The sequence below is a fragment of the Diaphorina citri genome, unplaced genomic scaffold (genome assembly GCF_000475195.1).
Source record: "Diaphorina citri unplaced genomic scaffold, Diaci psyllid genome assembly version 1.1 scaffold14, whole genome shotgun sequence".
Taxonomy (NCBI): Eukaryota; Metazoa; Arthropoda; class Insecta; order Hemiptera; family Psyllidae; genus Diaphorina; species Diaphorina citri.
The window spans coordinates 183,339-209,594 of record NW_007377453.1 but is presented as its reverse complement, the minus strand read 5'-3'; the positions used below and the strand labels follow the sequence as shown (position 1 = coordinate 209,594).

General features: G+C 35.9%; 1 protein-coding gene across 1 annotated transcript; it reads left to right on the top strand.

Moving 5' to 3' along the window:
- The first annotated feature begins 24,825 nt into the window (after window positions 1–24,825).
- LOC103507044 (argininosuccinate lyase-like) lies at window positions 24,826–26,056 on the top strand. Its single transcript, XM_008471479.3, has 2 exons — window positions 24,826–25,063; window positions 25,667–26,056. The coding sequence occupies exon 2, from the start codon at window positions 25,684–25,686 to the stop codon at window positions 26,026–26,028; it is 345 nt and encodes a 114-aa protein (XP_008469701.1). The 5' UTR covers window positions 24,826–25,063; window positions 25,667–25,683; the 3' UTR covers window positions 26,029–26,056.
- The last annotated feature ends 200 nt before the right edge of the window (window positions 26,057–26,256 follow it).

Here is a 26,256-nt window from a genome sequence, read left to right as displayed (position 1 = left end):
TAACAGAAATCCGGAGCGAAGCGATATCGGCTAATAACTTATATTTTCATCATTTCAACATCTATTTTTTCATTATTTCGTCTTTAAATCGGAGTATTGTTTTTCTACTCTTTATTGTCCATTCTCATTTTCACTCAGATTTCTTTTCTCTTCTTCTCCTCCAATTTCTCTCCACTCTCAGGGTTTTCTGGCCAAACTGCTCATCCGATTGCTATGAAACTTAGTCAACTTATTGCTTGCACTCCCGTGAAGGTTATAGGCTATTTTCCGGTTCGCTTTTGTTAAGCCACGCCGAGCAAGACCACTAAATGGATGAGTGACATGAATGGGCATGTCTTAAGAACTTACTAGCAGTTCGGCTAATAACTTATATTTTCATCATTTCAACCTCCATTTTTTCATTATTTCGTCTTTAAATCGGAGTATTGTTTTTCTACGCTTTATTGTCCATTCTCATTTTCACTCAGATTTCTTTTCTCTCCCTCTCCTCCAATTTCTCTCCACTCTCAGGGTTTGCAATAAATATAATAAAACAAATATTTACCCTGACAATTCATGCATTCGTTTTATATTTGGGTAAATATCGAGGATTATTATGAGATTTTCTATCAGTGCCGTAAACCATCGCGTTTCAATTTATTTAGATTTCATTTATTTTTTAATCAAAATTACGAGAGAATTTTTCCCGTGTTTCAATTCTCACTCTTTGCCCTTTAAGGCAGATTCACGTTGCGGTTTGTATCTACACATAATTATGTACGGAAAATCGATTGTTCATACCGTTTCGGTCGCCTGCAAATAAATTCAAATCAATAAATATAATAAAACAAATATTTACCCTGACAATTCATGCATTCGTTTTATATTTGGGTAAATATCGAGGATTATTATGAGATTTTCCATCAGTGCCGTAAACCATCGCTATTCAATTTATTTAGATTTCATTTATTTTTTAATCAAAATTACGAGAGAATTTTTCCCGTGTTTCAATTCTCACTCTCTGCCCTTTAAGGCAGATTCACGTTGCGGTTTGTATCTGCACATATGTACGGAAAATCGATTGTTCATACCGTTTCGGTCGCCTGCAAATAAATTCAAATCCCCAACTCGTTATTACATCGTTCATATAGACGACACTGTATGGCAATCGAGAGCACTCACCAGTCAGCACTTTATACATACATGATAAATAATTCAATTTCCGTCATATCTGACAAATCTTGTGTAGATAAATCCATTTTCAGAGTAAATAATTATGTGAATAAACAATATTTACATCATCCTTTCTGTTAATATGGCGCAGTTGCGTCAGTGCAGTGAGTAGTGGGTACAATGTACAATGTTCAAAAATACGTAATAAATCCTTAGCTTTTTTACTTTCTTTTCGGATAAGGCGCTTTAGTTTTTGACATTTTTGACAAAGTTATGCTTAACACTATTGAAATTCTTTATATTACAAGAAAGTTTTCGTTGAATGTATATAATTTTGCAAATATAATTCAGGATTCAGGATAAAAAGTATTCGATATAGCAAAGTGCAGCACAGGCTGCACAGGTCAGGAAGGAAATAAATTTGCGGTCCTCATCCAGAGCCTGATTACCCTCAGCTTTTTATATGCACTTTTTTGTAGCTGGGGGTTGTATATTGTAAAACATTTTTATTGTGTATTTTTTTTTAATTGGAATTGTTTCTTCTCTTTCCTAAAACACTCGATTTTTTCCAGTCTGTTGTTATTTTATCGAAGCTGTATCAAAATTTTCAATTAATTTCAGCCTTGTTCAAAAAACAGAAAGGTTGTCTACCTACATTAATAACGAAAAAAAAATATATATCTTTCTCTCTCCCTACCTCCCTTCCTTTTACTCTCTCCTCCTCCCTTTTTCTTTCCTTCTCTTTTTTTTAAAAATTATTTTCTTGAACTCACCTTTGTAAAATAATGTTCATTCTCGAGTACCTTGAATAAAATCGGTAAAAATGTTCAAATGAGTGTTTTTCCCTGAATATACTTTTAAGCGCCTTATTGACCGTCAATAAATAGGTGTAGGTTGGGTTCTAAATACTTCAGTCCAAAATAGAGACTCTACCTACAAGTATTTCTAATATGGTGGAGAGTAGCTATAGCAACCTACAACAGAAGTCATGGAAGAATACTGCGGAATTCAGAGAAAACGTTTCTCCTCTCTTTTTTTTTATTATTATTTTTTAAAATTCGTTCTTCTCTATGTGGTTTAAATTGAAAAACCAATGTCCAAGCGCTTTTCACTGCAACATTTGGAAAATATTTTAATATGTATTAAGAAAAAGAAGTAATATTAATGATGAAAGCTAAAGGCGATTGAAAATTAAATAAATAATAATAATAAAAAAATCCATGTACAATATGTACGTACTTCGATTTCGGGACGATAAGATCATAGCAGTTACAGTTTTCCCTCTGTGTTTTGGAAATATTGTGAAGAATAATGATTGCGGTAGTGCGGAATTTCCCAAAGTCCCGGAATAGAGAAGCTAAAAGAATAAAATAAACTGGCAGTACCTGTCATATTCAACTAACACACATGCAATCTTAATAAGCAGTTCGTAGCTTTTTCAGAATCTATGTCTATTCGGTCCTCAAACTTGGTAAAAACAAGATTAAGGACAGCAAAATATAGGAAACTTCCTTGGGGAAAACATAAGCCATTGGTGATGGATCATCATTAAATGAAGTCATTCAGAATCATGTTTACATTTCTAACTTATTTTAACGTCTAACTGATTTAGGTTTACTTGTCTGTGTTCTATGTAAAACAATGTTCTCGAATCCAAATATGTATAACTAGTTTTTTGAGACATTTTGTTGGAGTACGAGGTGTAATAAGGTGTAAGCAGAGTTCGATGTCAAGACAACACAGAAACTTACCTGATCTCCATCGGGACCTTGCCAACTATCGCTTGTCTGAAAGAAAACAGAGGAAAATACAAGGTCAGTAAGTCAGCATTATCACAAGAAATAATAATATGATTTTAGAAAAATAATCTTGAAAACAGAAATCACTTCAAATGAAGCTTTCAAAGTCTCCAACTAAGCATAAAAATACCCTTGTGCCATTTCAATGTACGGACATTTCTAACTGATTTAGGTTTACTTGTCTGTGTTCCATGTAAAACAATGTTCTCGAATCCAAATATGTATAACTAGTTTTTTGAACTAGACACCGTGTTTTCATAAATTTAAAAATCAATTAGGACCAATGATTTTTCAGTTACACAATACGGAGAATATATCTTGTGGGATTTTAAATTGTCATATACGCATATTCAACTAACACACATGCAATCTTAATAAGCAGTTCGTAGCTTTTTCAGAATCTATGTCTATTCGGTCCTCAAACTTGGTAAAACCAAGATTAAGGACAGCAAAATATAGGAAACTTCCTTGGGGAAAACATAAGCCATTGGTGATGGAAAAACCAACATAACACTCAACAAGAAAATTGAAGAGGTTGTACGAAACTTGGTAAATTACTTCCACATCTTTTCATATTATTCTATTATTTTCAGTAGAATTTATGTTAAAGTTTCGTTTGTGTGTTTAGTTTGTCTTTTTTTATTATTGTTTATGCTAAACTCATTTAAAAATATTGCGGTTGATACTTATGTTTCGCCTGTAAGTTGCAATAGTCACGCAATGCAAGAACCTTTGTTAGGAATTTACTTTATTCTATTGTTGAAGAAACAAGGGTGGTAATTTAGGAAAGGGGAGGAGAGGAAGAAGAAGAAGGCAAGAGACAGAGGGAAAGCTAGGAACACGAAGAGTGTTGCTATTTAAGGATTCGGGTTTCACCATACCTGCTACCTGCCAACCAAAAGTACATCAGACAAGCTATCTGAACAATCTACAAAAATCTCTCAACTTTCCCCTCATCTCGAATATCAAATACACAAAATGCACTTTCAGATGAATGAATGTCGAATGCATTTTCCCCCCTTAACTCTATTACTCCATTACTCTTCTTCCTCTATCTTTCAGTCAAAATAAAACGGCATCCCCATAAATAAGCCAAATGAAAAACATTTACTGCAATAAAATAGAAAAGCCAACGAATTCTACTGTAATTGCATGTAATATATTAAGGAATGCATTTCTAATGTAAACGCATTTGTTATGGCCTTTTATTCCCTATGGATCAATTGAAAAAGCTTCGGAAAATTCGTTCTAATGCAGATTCTTTCGCTAGGATTGAGATTCTGTGAGTTGAAATTTTCCCTCATTATTTGAACTAGGTATACAACAAGTTAGCAACGTGTTTTGTTTCATGTGCTAAGGAAACCGACTTGGAATAACTCGATTTTACAGCTTATAAAAAGAAAATTTTTATATGACCTGGAAATAATGTCTTTCAAACAAAATAGATATTGAATAAAATTGGTTCCAAATAAAGAGAAATCCTACACGTGGAGAAGGGCAAAGGGGATGGAATTTTGTTAATCAGGGTCTTAATATTTCAATTAAAGGTGTCTCTTGAAACCCGTGCAAGGAGAGCTTTCGTTTTTGTTGAACTTACAAGGAAGAGCTCAAAACAGCAACACAGGGCGGAATCAAAATTACAGGGAAAATGACAAGGAAGTAAAAATTGAGTCTCAATAGTTTTCTCTCAGAATGTCTTAGTATTACAGACATAACAGGCAGGAGGTATAATTACTTTCTGAAAGGGCGCAAACATCAGACAAGCTAGAAAGGAAATTGTGAAGAAGCGTGTGCCTGAACTTTGCATTAAGAGAGGCTCCAATAGAGGCTTTTGAAAAATTGCAATTTTCTTGCAAACAATATTAATGTATGTATTCAGGTTGGTGATTCTTTCTGAATTTAAATTACCTGGGTGAAAAATCTTGTTTACACTGGAATTTTGCTCGGAAATTAATTTTCCATCAAGTTTATGATAGTTCCTACTTGAGCACCGATATTCTCTTATAATGTGTGGTTTGTTTCAACCACTTTAGGACAGCAAAAGCAGGGATCCTTGCGATTAAAGACATCAGTGAAATAAATCCAATGCACAACGGAATCGTCAAAAGTAGTCAAAACGTGTAACCCAACATTTTGATATATCTAAAAATAGTTATTTCTACGTAAAATACATATCTGTCTCATTACACCCACAAACCCAATTTACCTTACCTTATGAACAATATGGTGATGAAAAATTCTCATTACTTGAAATTAAAACGTACCGGGAAAGGAGGTATGTGTAATTAAAAAGCTCAGACAACATGGCGAAAACTTGCACACCACCATCTTCATGAAAAGTCATCATAGTTGAAAGTTTTTCAAAGTTTCACTGCGCTGGTGAAGATAATTTCGTCTATCGAAAGTTGAGGCGGAGGCATTTCTTGCCTGCTATTTGAGATGATTATATCTCAGTGGTGTTTGTGGCGTACCGGGGAAAACTTTCAAGACGCGTGTCACAAGATAGGAGGGGTCAACCGATAGTAAAAACCACAGAAATTTGTTCATCAGATCCTAAAGTAGAGACATGGAATTTCAAATAAGTCTCTATAATAGAGAAACAACAGTATAGTTCAAGGAATTAATTTTTGGAGCTTAGGTTAAATTATAATTTATTAAGTCCAAGGAGGACATGCGGTATTGAGGAAAGTCTATCATAGAAAATATGTCCCCAAATTTTTTAACCCTAGGCTATTTTGGTGTCTAGAGATACGAATACATGGCACAATTGGCACATACCTACTAATATTGAGGCTCACCATACAAGTATGATGCAATGAGGTACCTCAAAGTACAGAGAAATAGGGACGAAAGAGAGCGTATGAGAGAGAAGAAGAGATAGGTAGAGGAATGGAATTTCTACAAATAAATAAGAGGTGAGTTGCTTGAAGGCAAAACGCTTTTATTTTAATTAAAATGAGGGAAATTTTAGACAGAAAGTTAAAGTCACTGAAGACAAAGAGAGAGGGAGGGAGGGGGAGAGGGGGAGAGGGAGAGAGAGAGAGAGAGAGAGAGAGAGAGAGAGAGAGAGAGAGAGGGGAGTTCAACGGAGGAAAAATAATACAGACAGGCCACTGAATAAAGTTGGTGAAGGTGTCCGAAATACCTTTATAATTCAAAAATATCTTCAGAAGAATGCAGAAAAGAATTCAATAAATACAAGTCAATAAAGGTTCTGTGCAGAATATGATTCTGTGGGTGGAGGAAGAGAGAGAGAGAGAGAGAGAGAGAGAGAGAGAGGAGTTCAACGGAGGAAAAATAATACAGACAGGCCACTGAATAAATTTGGTGAAGGTGTCCGAAATATCTTTATAATTCAAAAATATCTTCAGAAGAATGCAGAAAACAATTCAATAAATACATGTCAATAAAGGTTCTGTGCAGAATATGATTCTGTTCGACGTGAAAATATTGTATTTTGAGGTCATTCTTATGCATTTAAGTTTTTTTTTTCAGTTCATATTTATAAAACAAGAAGAGGTTGTTCAGTGGGTGATGATGATGAATTCCGCCGTATGACATGTGTAAGTACTCGAGTAGGTAAGTAAGACATCTACAGTTTTTATCAGACCTTTCTGACATAGCTAAGGGTAAGAGAGAGACAGAGAGAGGGAGAAAACTCATTTCCAAGTTATTTTCCGCTACGTGCATTGGAGCAACAAGCACTCTCCAAAAATTGCTTTCCATGCTTTCTGATTTCTGTGTCTAACTGGTATAGGGGCTCTCTCTATGTCTTTCCTTCTCACTCATTCTCTTCTGCTTTCTTTTTTCATTTATCTCTCTCCTCTATTTCCTTTTCTCTTTGGTGGTGGGAAAAAAAGTGAAAAGAAAATAACATAACTGTAATAATGGAAAAATAATTTTCTCGTCATGTCTTCTTCTCCTTCTTCTTCTTCTCCTCCTCCTCCTCCTTCTTCTTTTTTTTCCAGATTGAAATAAATGTAATGGACAGTGGACACCTATGATGACAATGACAACCAAGTTTTTTTTTTAAACTCTATATGGACTTAAAACCTAACATGTCGTCACAAATTCAAAGGGAAGTTGAGACAGTGTCAACTCGACAAGACAAGAAGGGAATGACAGGGAGAAAATTCAATTTGAATCAAGCACAACTTGCGCTTATTTTAATTACAAGACGTCAATCAACGATGAAAAAAGAAGCTAAGAAGAGATTCTCGAAACATGAAAAGAAAGAAGAATTTAGCTAAATAGCATTAATACCCACGTGAAGATAGGTAAATAGGTTCCTTTATAAATGACAGGATGAAAAGTATAAAAAATGAAGAAAACTTTTTTGAAAATCCCGCACGTGGCATGAATAGAAGTGCACTAGACATTAGATATCCAAGCCATGCGGATAAACAAGATGCTAGATGCCAATCGAAACGTGACGTTTTCAATGATGGGACTTTTCCAAACATCTATTTACTACAACTAAGAAGATACAAGGTGGGAGGGGATGTAAAAAGTATGGAGATCTGCCTCCAATTGGAATCAGATTGTACTAGCTGTGTTGAGTTATTCAAAGGAGGTAAGACAAAGATCAGGTATAAAAGGTGTGATGGCGTCTCCACCATTAAGCTACGGATCTTTACCACTGACATCAATTTTACTAAGAGATATTGTAGGGAAATTGCAATACACTAAACGAAAATACGGGTGTCTACATTGACAAACTCGACAATTTTTTGAACTGCGGAAATACAAGAACAATGAAATGATAACAATAAAACCAGCGTGGAGCCCGACAACTTAAAACTGAACAGATGTTCTCACTTGACATCCGAGGAAGTCAAAACAATAAACTACGACAAAAGCAAAAGATCACATCCAGAAGTGTTGCCAACTTTTTTCTCCAAAAGCTTTCTGAAGTACCCCATCAGTGACAATGAATGCCCCCTCTGCTTCCTATCCGTGAAATTCAATTTGGCAAGTCTCGAGTCTCTCAAGTTGTGCAATTAACTGAAATCTCATAGCATTATCTTTTATGTGAGGTTCTTGCTGTTACTAGCGGGTCGAGATTTCGACGTCAGAGATTACCAGGTTATCCGCTTATTGCGACAATCAAAGGTCTGTGAATCGTAATTTGTATCAAATTTAATTTTATTACTATATTCTTCAATGAAATTATATTTGTTTGCAGTAAAGAACAGGGATGCCACAGCAGGAAGAGAAAAAAAAGAAGCCTATGATTTAAAAACTTTGAACAGAAAATGAGCTAATGAAAACAGAACCTCCGTTAATCTCTATTGAGTGTTTTTACGTTGTTTACGGTCAATTTCAAACAACCAACAAACGGAATAAACAAACATTTTTAATGAATACATGAAGGATAAAGGTTCCCACTTCATATAACCATGTCCTACAAAATGGAAACTGAGTAGGTACCGCTACCCTACTCCAAAAATTAATCTTTTTCGATTTAAATATTTGGAAAAAGTTTTGCAGAAGAACTTTTTATTAAATGAAAAGAACGATAAAGCTTATCAGTGAGATAAATGAACTCATCTGTAAGCAATTCATTATGATGCTATCATTTTTAAAATATTGTTTAAATACAGTTCATATTAAGTTTGAGTCAAAAAGTTCAAAGTTATTTATCATAAGAGCAAGGGACGGGCGTTTCCTCTTCCTAATTACAAAGTTCAGAAAGCGTAAAATATTGTTTTCTTTTTGTTCAGTTAATTTTAAGTACTTTGAATTTACGTAGAGATAGGTAGCAGGGTAATGGGAAAGAAATGCAATTTTCTTCTAATTAATTAAATAATTTATTTTTTTCAATTCGAACATACTGATACTTACATATAACGCACAAATAGGTAGGTATGTATGCTAAGTGCGCCAATGTACTTTTTGGGTACTTTTACATCGGAATAGGACTCTATCTTGAAAAAAATTGTCATTTGGTTGAGCCCCTATAATTTTTGCGGGCAGCCATTTTTTCGTGATGACGTCAGTTCATGTGTCAGTTCGTGATGACGTCAGTTCATGCGTAAACCCTGGCTGTTTCAACGTTATTTTTTTTTTGTGACCTTTTAGCGACATTTTAGGGGATTTAGGTACCGTTTTGGATGTTTTTGAGTGCGCCAATGCACTTTTTGGGTACTTTTCCATCGGAATAGGACTCTATCTCGAAAAAAATTGTCATTTGGTTGAGCCCCTATAATTTTCGCGGGCAGCCATTTTTTCGTGATGACGTCAGTTCATGTGTCAGTTCGTGATGACGTCAGTTCATGCGTAAACCATGGCTGTTTCAACGTTATTTTTTTTGCGACCTTTTAGCGACATTTTAGGGGATTTAGGGACCGTTTTGGATGTTTTTGAGTGCGCCAATGCACTTTTTGGGTACTTTTACATCGGAATAGGACTCTATCTCGAAAAAAATTGTCATTTGGTTGTGCCCCATTCCCTCTATCAAACCTTTTGGTTGCCAGCCTAGTTAGCTTAGTTGGTAGTGCGTCTGCCTCGTAAGCGCTAGGCCGCGGGTTCGATTCCCGCCCGGGGCGGATTTTATCCTGATGGGATGGTGTTCGTTCTCGGAACGGCTGGCTTTCTCCTATCCTGTCTTCCTTCTCTCTTCGATTTCGGGACGATAAGACCATAGCAGTTACAGTTCCCTCTGTCAAACCTCTTAAAAAAAAAAAGTATTCTAGCCTTTGCGTTTTTGCGTAAATTTAATAGGGCCGAATGGGGTTGGAAATATCTACGTGGACTGAGTCTCCCCACTGGGAAGTAGTCGTATGTGTGGATGTGACCTGGAAAAGATCTGAATTCTATGGAATAAATTAATTTATTCAGGGTAAAACAAAAGACTGGGATCTTCCAAAAGACATATTTTGTTGGTATGTATCTATATTCTACTACTTTCAAAAGACCGAGCATATTTTAGCTCTCAAGATTACCTACCCAGTAATGAAATACCGATCAAGCTTATTGTACACTTACAGCTACTAAAGGTAACTAAGCCCTCAAACAAAAGCGCATTATTAAGAGTGTTCCGGAGTAAAAAACGTCAATAATGCAATGTAATGTCGGGAAAAGAGTGCAGTTTAATACGGCAAGTGCACAGTGCACACAGTAATATACCGTATTGTAAACAATGCTGTTGTTTACACAGTCCCCGATGCAATGTGTTTCATTACTACGATCGCTCCACAACCTTTTCATGCATTCTGAGTTTTAATTTGAAAATGTTCCGATGAAAAATGAGTGGGTAGGTCATTAGGAACTATAATATCTGATTGAAAAGTATGCGGGCAAAATGCTTTGGACGAGTGTTTTAATTAGAGCTTTGTAGGTAAACCTTTTCTAATAATAACTGGGATATACCAGATTGGGACCAAATCAAAATTATGTATTTCCAGTCCTATAAAGTCTAAAAGATTTGATTTAAAACGGCAGAAAAAAAGATTGATTGAACTGCGTTTTTTATGTAACTTGGAATTTTCTTTTCCCAAGACATGAGACACTCAAATGCAAAATTTGGACAGACTTTTTCAGCACCCTGATAGATAATAATTATATGTACGAGTATCTTCTTCCAAGTTTTGAGCTGAAATAAAATTTGCAAACTTTTGTGAAAGCCTTATCGTTCTTATCAAGTCGGATACAAAGTTTCTAGCTGTTTCTACTTTACGACCGCTATTGTGAAAAGAGTGCAAAGTATAAGATAAACTTTGGAGTCTAACACCTTTACAACATGTGAGATGTGCTACTTATACTAGGACTTAAGTATTTCACCAAGAGGAGGTATACCTAACGTATCCAAGATTGTAATATAGCACAAGTTTATGTCTACCATGGTTTTTCATTATTTGTAGAGACATGCTTGAAACATACCCTGTCTAAGCCCGTATACACACGGCGCTACTGAAAAGAAACAGATTAGTAACTCGAATTACTAACAGTAAACCTACTTTTAGAAGGGGGGGGGGGAAGAGTTTCAATAATGAAATCGTCATAACTACCAAATTAACAATTTATGCCAAATGCTAACCCTGTACCAATAAAGATGAGATGGCTTTTGATTTTTCATTTGAATGTGAACTATAGGATACATGAAATGGATATTTACCATGCATGAACGTATCCTATACTCCTATCTATAGGCTGTATGCATGAAATAGTCTGTGGGGAGAAGAGATGAATTTCCCCCCCCCCTTCTTTTTTAGGATGTTTATATAAAACCAATACAAAAAGTTATTCAGTAGTAGGCAATATACAGATGTATACCTTTATGTTATACAAACTCAATTTAAATGATCGCTATCTCTATACAGCAAATATTTCCACTGAGCTCAATAATAATTATGTTTGCCTTTCAGGAAAATACGCATCAGAAAGCTTGGATACAAATCATTCCTTCCTTCCAATGACAATGACAGAGGTAATTGAGAAAGTACTTCTAAGGATCTGATATGTACATAATAAGTTGTTATTGTTGCTCTCTCTCTCTCTCTCTCTCTCTCTCTCTCTTTATTCTTCTATTTCTTCTTCCTCCTCCTCCTCCTTCACTCCTTCTTCTACTACGACTTTTTTTCTCTCTTCTTTTGTATTTTGCCAGAATCGAATCAACAACGTTCCACATCCAGCAGCAGCAGCATTAACAGCAGTAGGAGCAACAGCAATAGTAACAGCAGCAGGAAAATATAGAAAAATATGAAGCTCTCACCCCTCCACCCGTTTATCTCATCAATAGTGGAGCGTATGTATGAAATTAGCTTTCCCTCGCCTTCCGCCTGCATTATTCCCCAATGCAACAAGCAACACATAGGGAGATTTATTATTCATCACGTGACTCTTTCATTACGTTACGATCTATGCACAATGCACGTAGAGAGAACTGGGTAAACAAGAACGGGAAAATAAGTGCATAAATGTAGCCAACAACCAAGATCAAAAGGGTATGTGTAGCACATATCCACTTTTACCTTTCCTCTTTCTTAGAAGTACTTTCGTCGAAATAAAAAGGAGGAAGATAGAAGGTTCTCTCGGCCATTATTTGTGCTATTGACCCTATTCCAAGAGATTACTCTTTACATTTTCTCGTGTGCAGAGTTTTTCAAAGCAACAGCTTCCCAGAGCCATGATAATTATTAGCACATCACCTCCGCATCGAAGATACAACTTGAAGAAGACATACATACAGGACATATTCCCGTATTTGGTCGAAATTTGGACCTCAAAGGACATAGGTATACGACAGAGAAAAAATGCAAATTGTTCTAAATTACATTACAAAATTACCCTGAATTCAGCATAGGTGGAGATTTTCCACATTCCTAGGTGGAGATTTTCATTTACAAAAACATACTCTGCACGCAAAACATATTGAAATTTGAAAACCAGTGAATTCCGCTGATCAAGCAAACTAGATGCTGAGTCAAAAATATATTGTAGACAGTATGGAAGATTTTTATAAACAAAAAGTATATTTGATGGGGGGGGGGGATCGAAGGATTGGGGGAAATTTCAAATTTGAATAAGGTACCTACTTTTTACCAGAAAGCTCAATTTGCGGATGAGAGGGAGGGCGGGAGAGAGAGAGAGAGAGAGAGAGAGAGAGAGAGAGACTACACAGCCATGATGTCAGACAATGATGACAAATATTGGGAGGAGGTTAGGAAGAGAAAGAGGGATAAAAATGCTGATTTTAGCAAAAAGCGTGCTGATGCAGAATTTCAGATGATCATGTTTCGAATTTTCTTTATCCTATTGTCAAATATCAATGAGAGTGAGAGAGAGAGAGAGAGAGAGAGAGAGAGAGAGAGAGAGAATAATATAGACAAGTAGTGGAAAGAAGAAACTAACAGGAAGAGAAGAAGAGAGAGGTGGGAGAGGGAGAAAGAGAGAGATTACTTTCTATTCCACAATTTTTTCGTTGTCATTTAGATACGAAATTCTTGAAGACATTAGAGTGCTCAAGAAAAGAGATAAGAAATGAAAATTATGCTAGCAAGAGAGAATAGGTAGGTGTAACTGATAAGACAAAATGAGGCATAAAAGGCATAAGTTAGATAGTAGGCTGAAAAGAAGAAAAAGGAAGGAAAAAGAAACAAGATAGGCAAATCTAGCAGGATTCGTAATGGTAACTAATTCAAATACTCGTTAGCATCAGATATCTTGATTACCTACACAACAAAATTAGTTTTGTGACAATAGAAAACAAAGTTCGATGCAAAGTTGTCAAATGCAAAGATAATAAAAGGTTAACACTGCAATGTCCATTTCAAACACCAAATGGGCAGTACTCCTACATGTCGAGACTACAATAAACTACAAAAGCCACTGTAGATACTGTATTCAATTCAAGGTGTAGACATTCTATTGTTTTGCATTCTATTCCGAAACTACCTTTACTTCTGATAACAAGACTGGGTCTATTGCAAAGAGGCTTGTTCCTAGGTACCCATTTTGTGGCATGCTTGTAGCATAACACAAAGAACAAACAAATCTCCATTTACATATTTTATACCTACATTACTAATATCTCATAATGGTGAGTCAATTATAAATTGACAAAATACACTACAAACGAGATATTTACAGAGAGAAAAGAAGATAATTTGACTGGAGTAATCAAAACTAGATTATCTAACGTCATTATTCTAATTCAGCAATCTCTCTCCCTTTGTTCTATTAATTGACCTACTTTAAAGTAATTGACCTACTTCGTAGCAAAGAAAGCAAAAAGATTGGGAGAGAACGGAAAGGAATGAAGTTTTAGCAATCTACGTGGGAAAAGGGCGTGGGAGGGAAATGCAAAAATCAAAGCTCGTAAAGTTTCTTTTGAAAATCAAATTATAGAAAGCAAAGAAGTTTGTCTAAAGCGTGCTGCACCAACTTCGTCAGAAGTGAAAGACAGAAATGGGGGTTCTCTCACCACCAACAACTACGGGATTTCGTAGAACAAATATAGGGAATAGTACAAAGAACTATATAGGACATGGTTTTGTGCAGCTGCTAAAACACAACCATGGGAAAGAAAATTAATATCTCGCTCTAGAAAAGCTGTTTTAAAATGCATAGAATCAACGTTTGTTGTTTAGAAAGTCGGGATTGAAAAGAACAAAGTTGGACTGGAAGGAGGAGAGAAGGGAAAAGAGAAGAAGTGACGAGAAAGAGAGAAGAAGAATTAAGGCGAGAGGATAAAAGGAAACAGGACGTAGGGATAGGAGGGAAAAGACGGAGGACGATAGAAAGAGAGGGTGGATGAGGAGGAAGAAAAAGAGAAGAATAAAGAGGCGGAGGAGGTAGGAAGAATAGATGTTTCTCACGAAAAAAAAAGAAAAAGAAAAAAGAAACAGGAAAATTGTTAACCCTTGGGGACTCTCAAATAGGAAAGAAACACTTTGACTTTCATTCAATGTTACTTAAATAGAAAATGAATCTACGTGCTTGAGTACGAGTAGTTAGGTTTTTCTATTGAACAGGTTCCTCCACTTGAATGGAATATACTTGGTGGTATGTATAGTACGCGTATAATCTATATACCTGATAGTCTGCAGTACGTGTTTCAGTATTTCCATTGAATTCCTGTTCTCCTTGCAACTCGGTCTATTGTGAACCTATGCTAGCCAAGGTGTGATTATTGGCACACACATATATGTAGGAAACTTTCATAATACTTTCCATAGTCAAGAAAAAATGTATTCCTACATTTCTGACTGAAAGCAAAGAGTATTGCTGATTGAACGTAATGGAGCATTGTAACTAAAAGAAAAGCCTCACAGTCAGTCGTCACTACAAAAGCGATCAAATTAGAGTAAGCATTGCTCAGTAGGTACCTACCTACCTTTACGTACAACGCACACCTCCTCATCATTTGTGTTTACTTTGAATGTGAAGTTCGCGAATTCACATAGCATGATATTGACATTTGCACAGGGGAAATATTCCTGATTGATGACAAACAGATCCATTCCAAGGTTGTTGAGTTTTTGATTTTCAGTAAATACTGAGCGTTACCAGGTTCTTTTGAAATGGCAGACAGGGATTGGGAATAAGTGTTTTGGCGTCTCCACTGATATTGGTGAGAACTCCAGAACTTACACTGGTTTTATCTCAGACGTTAACAGTGCTACCTTTGTTTAATTCTTTCTCTTAAATTTCCTCTACACGAGCTCTCTCTGTCAAGTGCATACACAGTATTTTGTGAAAATTCCGAGGAAAAATAACGTGAAAAGAATGCAAGAAGTGTAATATATCGAGAGGTGATGGCAAAAATACGCTTCATAATTTAACAATTAAAATTCCAGGAGGTATTTGCGTCCATCACCAGTAATAAAGTGAATGTGAAATTATGCTGCCCCGACAGGTCATAACTTTCTGAATTTTGCTGAGTTAATATTACATTACACATTTTATGATATTACCCTGGAGTGCATTTTTCAAATTCCATCACCATTTTACAAGAGAAAAACTCCTGAACATTCTCATTCACTCGTATAAGGTTTTCATATACTTTATTAGGGTCAATTCATCTTGATACATAAATTTAGAATGGGTTTCACGTGTTATTACCTTTTTTTTGTCGATGAGGTAGTCTGATTCGTGATTCGGAAGCTGATCAGGTTCTAAAATTGAAAACATTCGTCGTCCTTTAGAAGATGACACTAGAAAGACACAATTCAGAGAGATTTCATCCTCTTTGTCAAAGAGTTGCTTTATTTTTCTAGGTAAATTTCTAAGAAAACTTACCAGACTACGGATTTTCACCGTTCCTTTTCACACCATTGACTAAATGAACCAAACAAATTATATTATCGTTCCAAAAGAGATTTTCTCATCTCCTTTTGTAACGTTCCTTGGATTTGTTTTAAAGTGATATCAACTGAGCTTTTTTTTTGCTTTATTCTTCGTCTGTTTCCTCAATTAATTCAATTTCAGTTTTCATATTGTTGCTTTTCATGTTGTCTACACGTGATTCTTGCCAGTTCAAGTCACGCTTTTTACTGTCTTTGTTATTATTCACTACAGTATATCATCTATTATGTGATGATGTATCTATTTATTTGTTTTCTCCCTCTCTGTTCTCTTTTCATCAAGGTAAACAAACAACGATTTTTCGCTTCTAAGAAAGCGACTCTAAAGAAAGAGAAGAACGTGGTACTTGTCTCCGATAAAGAAAGTTTCATAAATGATTTTTTTCCCCCCCTGTCTAACCTTATTTTTTCCTCTCAATATTTTCTTTTCTTCCAGAGAATACCAGGTATTTAAAAGTTCTTCCAGAAGAAAGAAGCACCAGGCAGGTATGTTCTTACAAATACAACGTATACAAAAGAACCTAGAAACCTGAAACAAAATTAATATATTAAAAGGCAGAAACTGATGGCACTTCAAACACCTGTAGCTTTTTTCATTGATATACGAGTACTAAGATATAAAATGTCTTACACAATAAAGGTACACCGATAACGACATACCCAAACTCAGAATGAAAGAATAACATCACCAATATTTAGGTCGATGTGTTAATCGTCAACCACGAAAAATTCAACTATTCGTGCTCTGGTTAGTGACCTCCTGGTCTATTGAACCTAAAGTTAACCCTGTACCTATTTCCTGGCTGCGCTTTTTTTTCGACTTGTATTTTTCTTTTCCAATACTTATTAACTTTTAAATAGTTTTTCCACTCCTCTCTCTTTCTCCCCTCCCTCTGTCTCTTTCAATTCTAATATTCTACTCAAGGCAAACTTTTTCACAAACTTTCTTGAATTAAATCAAATTGTATTATATTATTTCAGCGAGATTTTACTGCAACTCGATCCACTCTTACCAACCCCTATTTCAGTTCTTCCATGCACCTCCTTCTCTTTATCCCTCTCACTTTTCTTTTTCTTCTCTTCTCATTTTTTCTACTCTAAATACTTCTCTACGGATCTCTTACTTCTCTTTCTCCAGCTCTTCTTTTTATTCTTCTAATATTTCACGTTCTGTTTTCTTCTTCTTCCTTCGCTTCGTACTTCAGCACACCTTCTTACTATTTCTCTTTCGTTTACTTATCCAAGTTTAGTTCTTCTTCTGTTTCTTCTATTGCTTTTCTTCTACTCCTCCTGCGTTCCTGTTCCTTATTTATTTCTACTTTTCTTCTTTGTCTATTATAATTCACGTTTTCATTCAAAGTTTGTGTTCAGCTCGGTATGATATTCACAGATTTATTACCTCCAATTCTCCTATCATACGCTATCGCTATCGCCACGCCATACAGTACGGAAGGTAATGGAAAGAGTGGTGGTGATACAAACAGGAGGAATGTACTATCTATGTATCTGCCACACATAAAAAGAAGCCAAGTTTGAACTTACGGATCCTGTTTCAAAAATCTCTTCTCAAGTCGTCATAAATACCATTAGACTCACCTGAAACAGAAAAAAAATTGAAAAATTAAGAACATGGAATACTAAACTATCTGAAAAGTAGAAACCTATTCCTAGTTTTCAATGATACACACGAAGAGGATCGAGTGATAAAATGGTAGAGAAGAAGAATGACCTACGACAGGTGGATAGAGAGGAAGGTATAGGTAAACAGCCGGGAAGGCGAAGGAGGGAGAGAGAGAAATAATCCTACGAAAAACAGTAGTTGACGTGTAGGTACTGTAGGTAAGGAGACTGTAAAGGAGGTGGCAGAGGGGAAAATGAGGTAAAAAGAGGGGAGAGGTAGAGGTAAAAATAAAGTAGACTGAGTCAAGGAGGTAGAGAAAGATAAAGCTGGAACGGGTTAGGTTAGAGTGGTGAAAATATTAAAAATTTAAATTGTAGCGGAGGCATTTGCTGTCAACCCTTGCAAAGAAAAATACCAAATGTGAACATCTGTGTCGCCCATCCTTGTTTAGCATATCAAACAGTCAACCTGATCGGATGATCAGTGGTGAAATTTTCTAAAAATACAGAAAATATCTCAAGATAAACGTAGAGGAGATGCATTGGTGGAGATGTCAAAATTCTATAAAAAGCATAGAAAAAATAAATAATATTAATAAAAGAAATAATATAATAATGAAATAGAAAGTAAAAACCTGAACAAATAAAATCTAGGGCAGAAAGAAGCAGAAGTAGAACAATATTTGAAAGGTAGAAAAAATAAAGAAGAATAAAGAGAAGTAAAAAAAAGGTAAAAAATAGAACTAAAAAGTAAATATTTATAATTTCTGTTCTGGAGAGCTTGATAAATAATGGAAATGAGGAATAAGGTATGATTAACCTGGAACTAAGGAATAACGATATAAACACATTTTGGAATAGAATGGAAACGTACAGTTGATTTGCCACTAAAAATTGCAACTCGCCTCAAGGTCAACTTTGTTTACCTTTCATGGATGCAATCAAAGAATAAAATTTATTGACGGACTGCCCAAAGAGTGGGTTGCCAAAACAACACAGCATACCTCTCAGACAAAATTGTTACATTAAAATGAGATTGAAATGATACCTACCTACATAGGTACATAATACCAAGCTACCAAGATTAAAATTTGTACCTTGTACTCTAGATAAAACCTGCATTCAATCTGAAGTCGTACCTATCAATCCTTTTGAATTCTTCAGACATACAAATTCATATCGCATCTATTTGTTGATAAACAAATCTCTTCAAACTATCTTCAGAATCTTCAGATGTCTACAGCTATAAACACTCAATAAAATGTTCATAACATTGAAAGATATTGTAGGATTTTTCTATTTTTTCTTAAAATTTTGTTTACTTAAGGATCCCTTCTTTGCTGAGTCTCTGAGTTATTGATTTTTTTTTTTTTTATTTGTATTTATTAAAAAATATTGAAATTTTAATCTGAGGACAAAAAACAACAAATAGATAACTACTCGTACTCTATCAAATAGGTAATATTTTATTTACTTTAATTTCTATTGCTAGATTTGCTAGGCTGGATGAATCTATTTTGTAAAATAAATGTAAGTCTTGTGCCTTGTGGGTTTTGAATGTTTTGATCAATGAAAACCTCGCTTAGCTCCCTCACATTTTGAAGAAAAACATGATTTTTAATAATTTTAGAGCAGAACAGAATTCTTTGATCATTACGAGTAGGTATTATAAAAGCACATCTTAACGAGATAGGCATTTGCAGCATCAAGATTTTATCTTTTACGGCGGATTGAGTTTTGTTTCTTTTTCTTCCAAGTTTCTTTTGTTTTACATCTTCTCAATGTTTTACCCATAAAAAATACGAGCACTGTAATAAGAGTTTGATTATCATAAAATTGCAAAAAAATCTTTATGAACATTTTTTTATACAATTTTATGACGCTTCTTTTTTTTGTTTTATGGTAAAGTCACTACTTATTTCGCTTGCAAAGTTTCTGACATCAGACTATAACGTTTTATGAAGATTGAAGACAGATTCTTCTTTCTTCTTCTTTGACAATAATAATTAATGATATTATTGGATTGATGTTGTTGGTAGATACCACTTTTTATCATTTGTTGATTGCATTAGGTACCTACTCGTTTTTGAAAGCTTCATGGCAGAGAGAGGTACCTTTAATTGCTTTCGCTGATTCTTATACTTTCAAAAACGCACCTAACCTATACGTTCTGAAGTCTGAACATTTCATATCGAGAGATCTTATTCAAAGTAGGTAAATATCAAAATATAATAATGACATTTAAAACCAATTGGTGTGATCAGACTAGAATTTTTTAGTGAAGTTGGGCAGTCTTTGGTGGAATTATCAGGTGACTTAATAGTAAGTAGGCTTAGGCTCTGTAATTCTACCCAAAGAAGCAATGCTGTCAGTGTCCATAGTACACTGCCGTCAAATAAAGGGTTGGAAGTTTAGAAAAAATCTTCATGCTTTCTTTTAGTAGGTACTGTTGTGATTTATTAACTTATTTCTTATTGAATTGAAAATACCTATATAGGTATTATTGAAGTTTTAAAGAAGTCTCAAAGACCCGAAGTTCCAATCAATGCAGACAATTCATGATGGGGTTCAGAAGGGCATTTCAACAGCACAAGATTAATATCACTCAATTTAATGCGAATCCTATAAGTTTATTATTGGCAATTAAATCTGCATTAGATCCTTTATTAGTTCCTACTTGAGTTTTTGATTTTTATGAGCGAAGTTCAATTTCAACAATTAATTTAATCTCCTTAAGAATGCATTGAGTGTCTGCGTTGCCTATTGTATTAGCAGAAGTAGAACTTTTTAATTGTTTCCCGACCTGTCTGTTGATGTCGCTTCGAATATAATCAGCCAGACTGATAATGCTCTTCACCTCAGATTCATCAGGTTTGGTGTTGATCCCCGTGTACAGCCTATTATATAGCTACCTTTATCCGTTATGGTTATACATTATGTAGTCGATGGCTTCGTGAAGATGAATTCGTATAAGCTTAACCCATCATTTAGGGCTGTTTGCCAGTGCACCCAAGCCGTAAAAGTCCCTTTACTCTCGCAGTCTAAACAAGGTCTTATATATTTGATTGGTAATAACATTACATTTTATGGAACAATATTCAAGACCTATTTAATTATTATTATTATTTTTTTTTTTTAAAAAAAAAGACAAGTTTAGATTTAGACAAGGATTTAGAATATTTTGTTTGGAAATGTCTTCTAATCCTGTCCTCCTTCGATTCCTTCGAAATTGAAGGACACTCTGTTACCTATTAGGAAAAGATTTATCGCTATCACTATTCACATACCCGTTTGGCTCCAACCACATAATGACCTTAAATGATACTTGTGAAACTTCACATCAAAAACATGGAAACATGCTAAAAAGTCATCCAGGTCAATATTGAAATAGGTCATACGTCAAGCCAAAATTGAGCACTTTTTGAAAGAACTCATTAAAATACCTACTAACTTATAGGTAGGTACCTAACCACCTGATCTATTTGAAGTCTGAAACCAATTAAAGGTATACTCAGCAAAAGGTTCAAATTCTTGGGCGTTAATTGTCAATTCCTGATAATAAGAATCAATAGAAATACTTGCTAACAACTTTATTATTGAGGTAGATTGAAGCCTAATACTTATTTAACAGTAGATACATACCTATACTCATCATGTGGTTATCTAATCTAATATTAGGTAGGTATATCCAGTTATTCCTACCTGGACAAGCTATGGTACAGAAATAAACCAGAAAACTCATTATCCAACAATTCTGACACGTTTTTTCTTGTACCTAATATGAAATAAATATGTTGTTTTTTTTCTGGACACTTTCTAAAATGGACTGCGAGAATTTCTCCTCCATCGAGTACCCCATGATACCCCTCATCAACATTTTTAGTGACTGTCTTGGGTCATGTACCGTAAGCTTAGCTATTAGTATAGAAATATTAGATACGGTAAATTATTTCCAAGTATGTACCTTACCTCCTAATAATTTCATAAATTTTATTAGAAACCTGACTTTATGGCATGCAGTTCAGTTTGGTTTTAACTACTAGCCTTCTACAACGCATCGTAGATTCTTAGAAGCTTAACCCATCCTTTAGGGCTGTCCAAGTGTCCACTTGTCCAGCGCCTACACCTAAGCCTCATTTTGGGCTTTATGTGTATGGGGTTAAGCTGTTTCCTGACTAAGCTCGAATATCCGAGTGATCTTCAGGAGCTTTTTAGTTAGGTTTCGTCCATGGATATCTTGCTGAGGGTTAGCTAACCCTACAGTAAGATATCGTATTCTGATTCCGAATGTTTTTTTTTTTGTGGACTTATGGCCTTTCTGCCAATTCTAAATCAATTTGCTCCACAAACCAATGCTTTGCTCGATTATTCCTCAACTCCAGAAACCCGAATTTTGCGGCTGTCTTCATCCGCAAAACATATAGCTTCGTACTTCACCCCAAAGCCAAAAAGGTTACCAAGGCCTCCAACCTTACCACCTTTAGCCCAGCTGCTCTTAAACAAATTAATTATAGACAGAAGAAAGCGCGTACTCCCAGTTAAAACAATAATGTACCAACATGCTCTTACAAAAGGCATGTTTCTAAAATTCTAAATTAAGAATCAGATTGTTACATTAGGTTCTACACAAGTATTATTAGGCACTATGAGTATTTACGTTTCTTCTTAACCCCTAGTAATCTTTGCCCTAGACAGCATCGACCTTTCGGGACCCCAGACGCGTCATTATCTGTTGCAGATATCCGGAAGTTTAGCACATTAAACGACCCTTTAATCCCCTCGTGAGCCCTTACCCGTCTTTACCGGACATGTTAAGGGTCTTGACACCCTTGTACGGGGATTTGTATCTGTCTAGGGCTAGGGCCTAAGGTCTGGGTCTAGGACTTTTCTGTGTCTCTCTTGATGGATACAGACATAGACAGGGTTGAACAAGGGTTTTGTTCTGACATTTCAAGAGGTTTGATAGAGAGAACTTTGACCTTTCCAAGGTCTTATTAAAAAAAAAAAGGCTTTATGCTCTTCCATCCAACCAAATCGTCCCGAAAGCGATGAGAGAAGGAAGACAGGATAGGAGAAAGCCAGCCGTTCCCAGAACGAACCTCATCTTCTTCCAGAATAAAATCCGCCCTCTCTTTGTCATGGAGGTTATAAATAACTCCAGTAAAATAGTCTGTCATAGAAGTTAAGCAACATTGTGCATTGTTGATAGTTGGACGGAACGTCAACCGTCCAAAAGGTTCTTCGTAGTGACACTGATTTTTTCCGGCCCGTCCAGGCTGGGTAAGGTCAATTTTGTGGAAACATAAAAAATATAGTTTGTCCCTGAAGGGAGGGTAAAACCCCAGCAGCTACGCCATGAGAGACCCACTGTTAGACCAGCCATTCACTATCAGGTAGACCTGACAGGCGGACCTGATCAGATGTACCTGTCAGGTCTACCTGAAAGTGAGTGGCTGGCCTTAGAAGCTCTCATTCCTCTCAGCAATTCCAGCTTTCCGACCACCCTGTATGTATAAAGTAACATATTAAACATTGAGATTAGTGCAAATTAGCATCCCTCCAGACTCTTCCTTATTTTTTTTATTATTATTATTTTTTTTAGTATTCCTTTTTTTTTAATAATCCAGATACTTTTTTTTTATAATCTCTTAGGGGTTCAAATGTTCAGACGTCAACAAAATTGTTATTAAGACCCCTTCCATCTTCCTTCTTTTTTTTTTTAACACATTTACACATTTTTGACATAATTTTTTATTACCAAAGCTAGTAGGTATAGTATCTTTATTAGTTCTTAGGATTTGGCCTTTTTTTTAACACACATGTGCAAACACTTTTGGGATTTAGATGTTGCAAGGTGTAGCTGTTGTGTTCTTTCTTTTTTTATTATTATTATTCAGACGTTTCATAGAGGGAGCTGTAACTGCTAAGGTCGTACATTGTCCCACAATGGAAGAGAGAAGGAAGACAGGATAGGAGAAAGCCAGCCGTTAAGAGAACAAACATTATCTGTTCAGGATAAAATCCGCCCCAGGAGGGAATCGATCCCGCGACCTAGCGCTTACAAAGCAGACGCGCTACCCTCCAAGCCAACTAGACTGGCAAGATGGTTTTAAACAAACAATTCTTTCTACCTCTACATAGATATACTTATGTAGCTGTAATATTCCAGAATTTTGGTAACGGGACCCAACGTGCAATATTTGTGCATAATGATGCAATAGACTCTATTTGAGCAGCTGTAACATGAGGGCACGTGACAGGAATCGTAGAGTTCAAGAGTTCAACGCTTTCTACCTTTTTCTCCTTTAGAAATTTGCACCTAAAACAAATAATAATAATTTATGGTACTTGGGAAATACCTAGACACGGGACCTCATTACGGTTACCTAACTGTCAAATACAGGTCCATAATTATGTAATAGTTAAGCTAAGTACCTATAAGGTACCTATTTTAGAGACATATGGCATAGATATAAAGAATTTTAAAAGATAAATAGCCAGCCTAGTTAGCTTGGTTGGTACGCATAGCTTGGTTTACTTGTATTTCGGTTGGCCTGAAACGCATAAACCAAGAGAACAGTCAAACGGAGCAAAATAATTGATTTTTTTTTCCACTTAAATCAATCAAATAAGTAACAAACAATGATTCAACTTATGAGCTAATCAGGGAGGTCAAAATTTTTCGTGTGATGATAAAATTGGGTGCCCAATCCTTGACAGGTCTTCTAGAAAACAAACCTGAGTAAGTAAAGTATAACTTAATTATTCATGATTAAAGGTTGTTTTGCAGTCGAATTGAGGTGAAAATGAAACTAAACATGTAGAAGTAAAATTACAAATGAGACCCATTGTTTTGAGAGAACACAGAGAAATCACTGTGACAACGACTCTAATAACATAAAAAAAAAACAACAACAGCTGTTCTTTTTTCGTAGCAATGAAGCAACAGCTACATTAAACTCGTACGGTCTGTGTCGTAGCATGCCCATCCCGTAGTATGCCGTATCTTCAGATGGGCGAGAAGAGACACAATACTTTCCATTTAGGTGCTGGGTCAACACGAGAACACCAGAAAGTAACCAGTTGCCCGTTGAAATCGAAAAACGAGTACAAATTTTTGTCAATGGTGGGGATCGAATTCACCATCATGGTAGTAGGAAAGGGCACGTAGGGGGGTTACTGAGAAGTTTGTACTCGTATTGTTGACCACTCACGCTCCGACTAAAGATCTCTCAGGCGGTCTGAAGTCGGAAGCTTTTGCGCCACACACGTTCTGACCGTTTGGCGGACCTAGGTCTGTCAGAGAGTCTGAGTGCAAGTGACCGAAACTCCAAATTTAATATTATCGACACATCACTGAGCGGGTTGTTTGCTGAATTCTTTGCCAATGAATAATTAAATTGAGCATTTATCAGTTTATCGATTCTTTTATCAGCGCGGAACTCAGTAAATCACGTTCCAGGTTTAATGTAATCAAGTAGGTACCACATAAAAGTTTTTGAAGAATATCAGTTCATTTGTCAGTTCAGTATTCAGTTCGGGAGATCTATATTTCGAAGGAAAAATGACACTTCCACCAGAGTTGATCCAAGCTCTAATGAAAGTGGTGCAGTTCATTTTGCATTCCGGAGGCCATTTTTCCTAGCGAAATCACGGAGCTCAACACTTTGGATCAAACTGTAAAGGGTAAGTGGGTACCTACTTACTTTTTTTTTTAGAAAAGTATAGCTAGGTAGGTATTCTTTTTCCTTTATTGGCTCATGAAAGGATCGTCATCACTCGTTTGTCAAGGGTCGAGGACTGTTAGGTTTTCCTTGACCTTGGGATCAATTTAATTTGAAGAAACCATTTTACTGATGAAAATTTGTAATGAAACAACTCGCACCTAATATGACTACCATCAGGCATGTATGACTTCTTGTTCTTGTTTACTGCACCTTTTCCAATTTTATTTGGGGTCGGCGTTACCCTCCTTCATCCTACCCCTCTTTAGTCTTTATCTCTCCAAGTCTCCACCGAAATTTTGATCTCATTATCCTACACCACTACACCACCGAGGCAGGTTTAGATGAGTTGCCCATCAAGACAAAACTTTTCGGTGAATATAGCTGCATTTTATTATGTGACTTTTTTGGAGTAATCATACGAAATTTCTCTTTGGACGTAATGGCGCCATCACAGCCGTTGCCAATCTAAACTATTCCAAAGAGAAATTTCGTACGATGACTCAAAAAAGTCACATAATAAAATACGGCTTGTTTTAATTGCATTTTCGCTTTTCTTTCTCAGATATCTTCGCTTGCAAAATGTCGGATAATATTGCAACGGAAACAATGAACATGAAGCTGTGGAAGGGGTGCTTCAAAGAGAACCTCAACAAATTTGTCGAGCAATTCACAGAATCCATCACGGTCGACAGAAGGCTCTACAAGGAAGATATCGAGGGTTCGATAGCGCACGTCACAATGCTTCACTCCTGCGGATTGGTCAAAGGAGAAGAGAAGGACATCATCATCAAAACCTTGAACGAAATCGAGGTGGACATTCGTGAGAACAGAATTGAGCTAAAAACAGAACTCGAAGATATCCACATGAACATTGAATCGGAACTTATCAAGAGAATAGGTAAGGATACTCTGCTTATAGCTTGAAGCATATCCTACAACACTTTCGGAAAAAGACTGTCCCGAAAAAGACTAATACGTTATATGTAGTTAGAACAAATCTAGAATTCCTGCCTCGGTGGCGTAGTGGTCAAGACGCTCGCCTGGTAATCAGGAGGGCGTGGGTTCGGTCCCAGCCGAGGTATGGAATTTTATCCTCATTTATTTGATAATTTGACCACATAATAACGGAGCTCTAAGGGTTAGGTGGTAGAA

Coding starts and splice junctions, on each gene's coding strand:
- LOC103507044 (XM_008471479.3), top strand. CDS start 25,684: ATGTCGGATAATATTGCAACGGAAACAATGAACATGAAGCTGTGGAAG.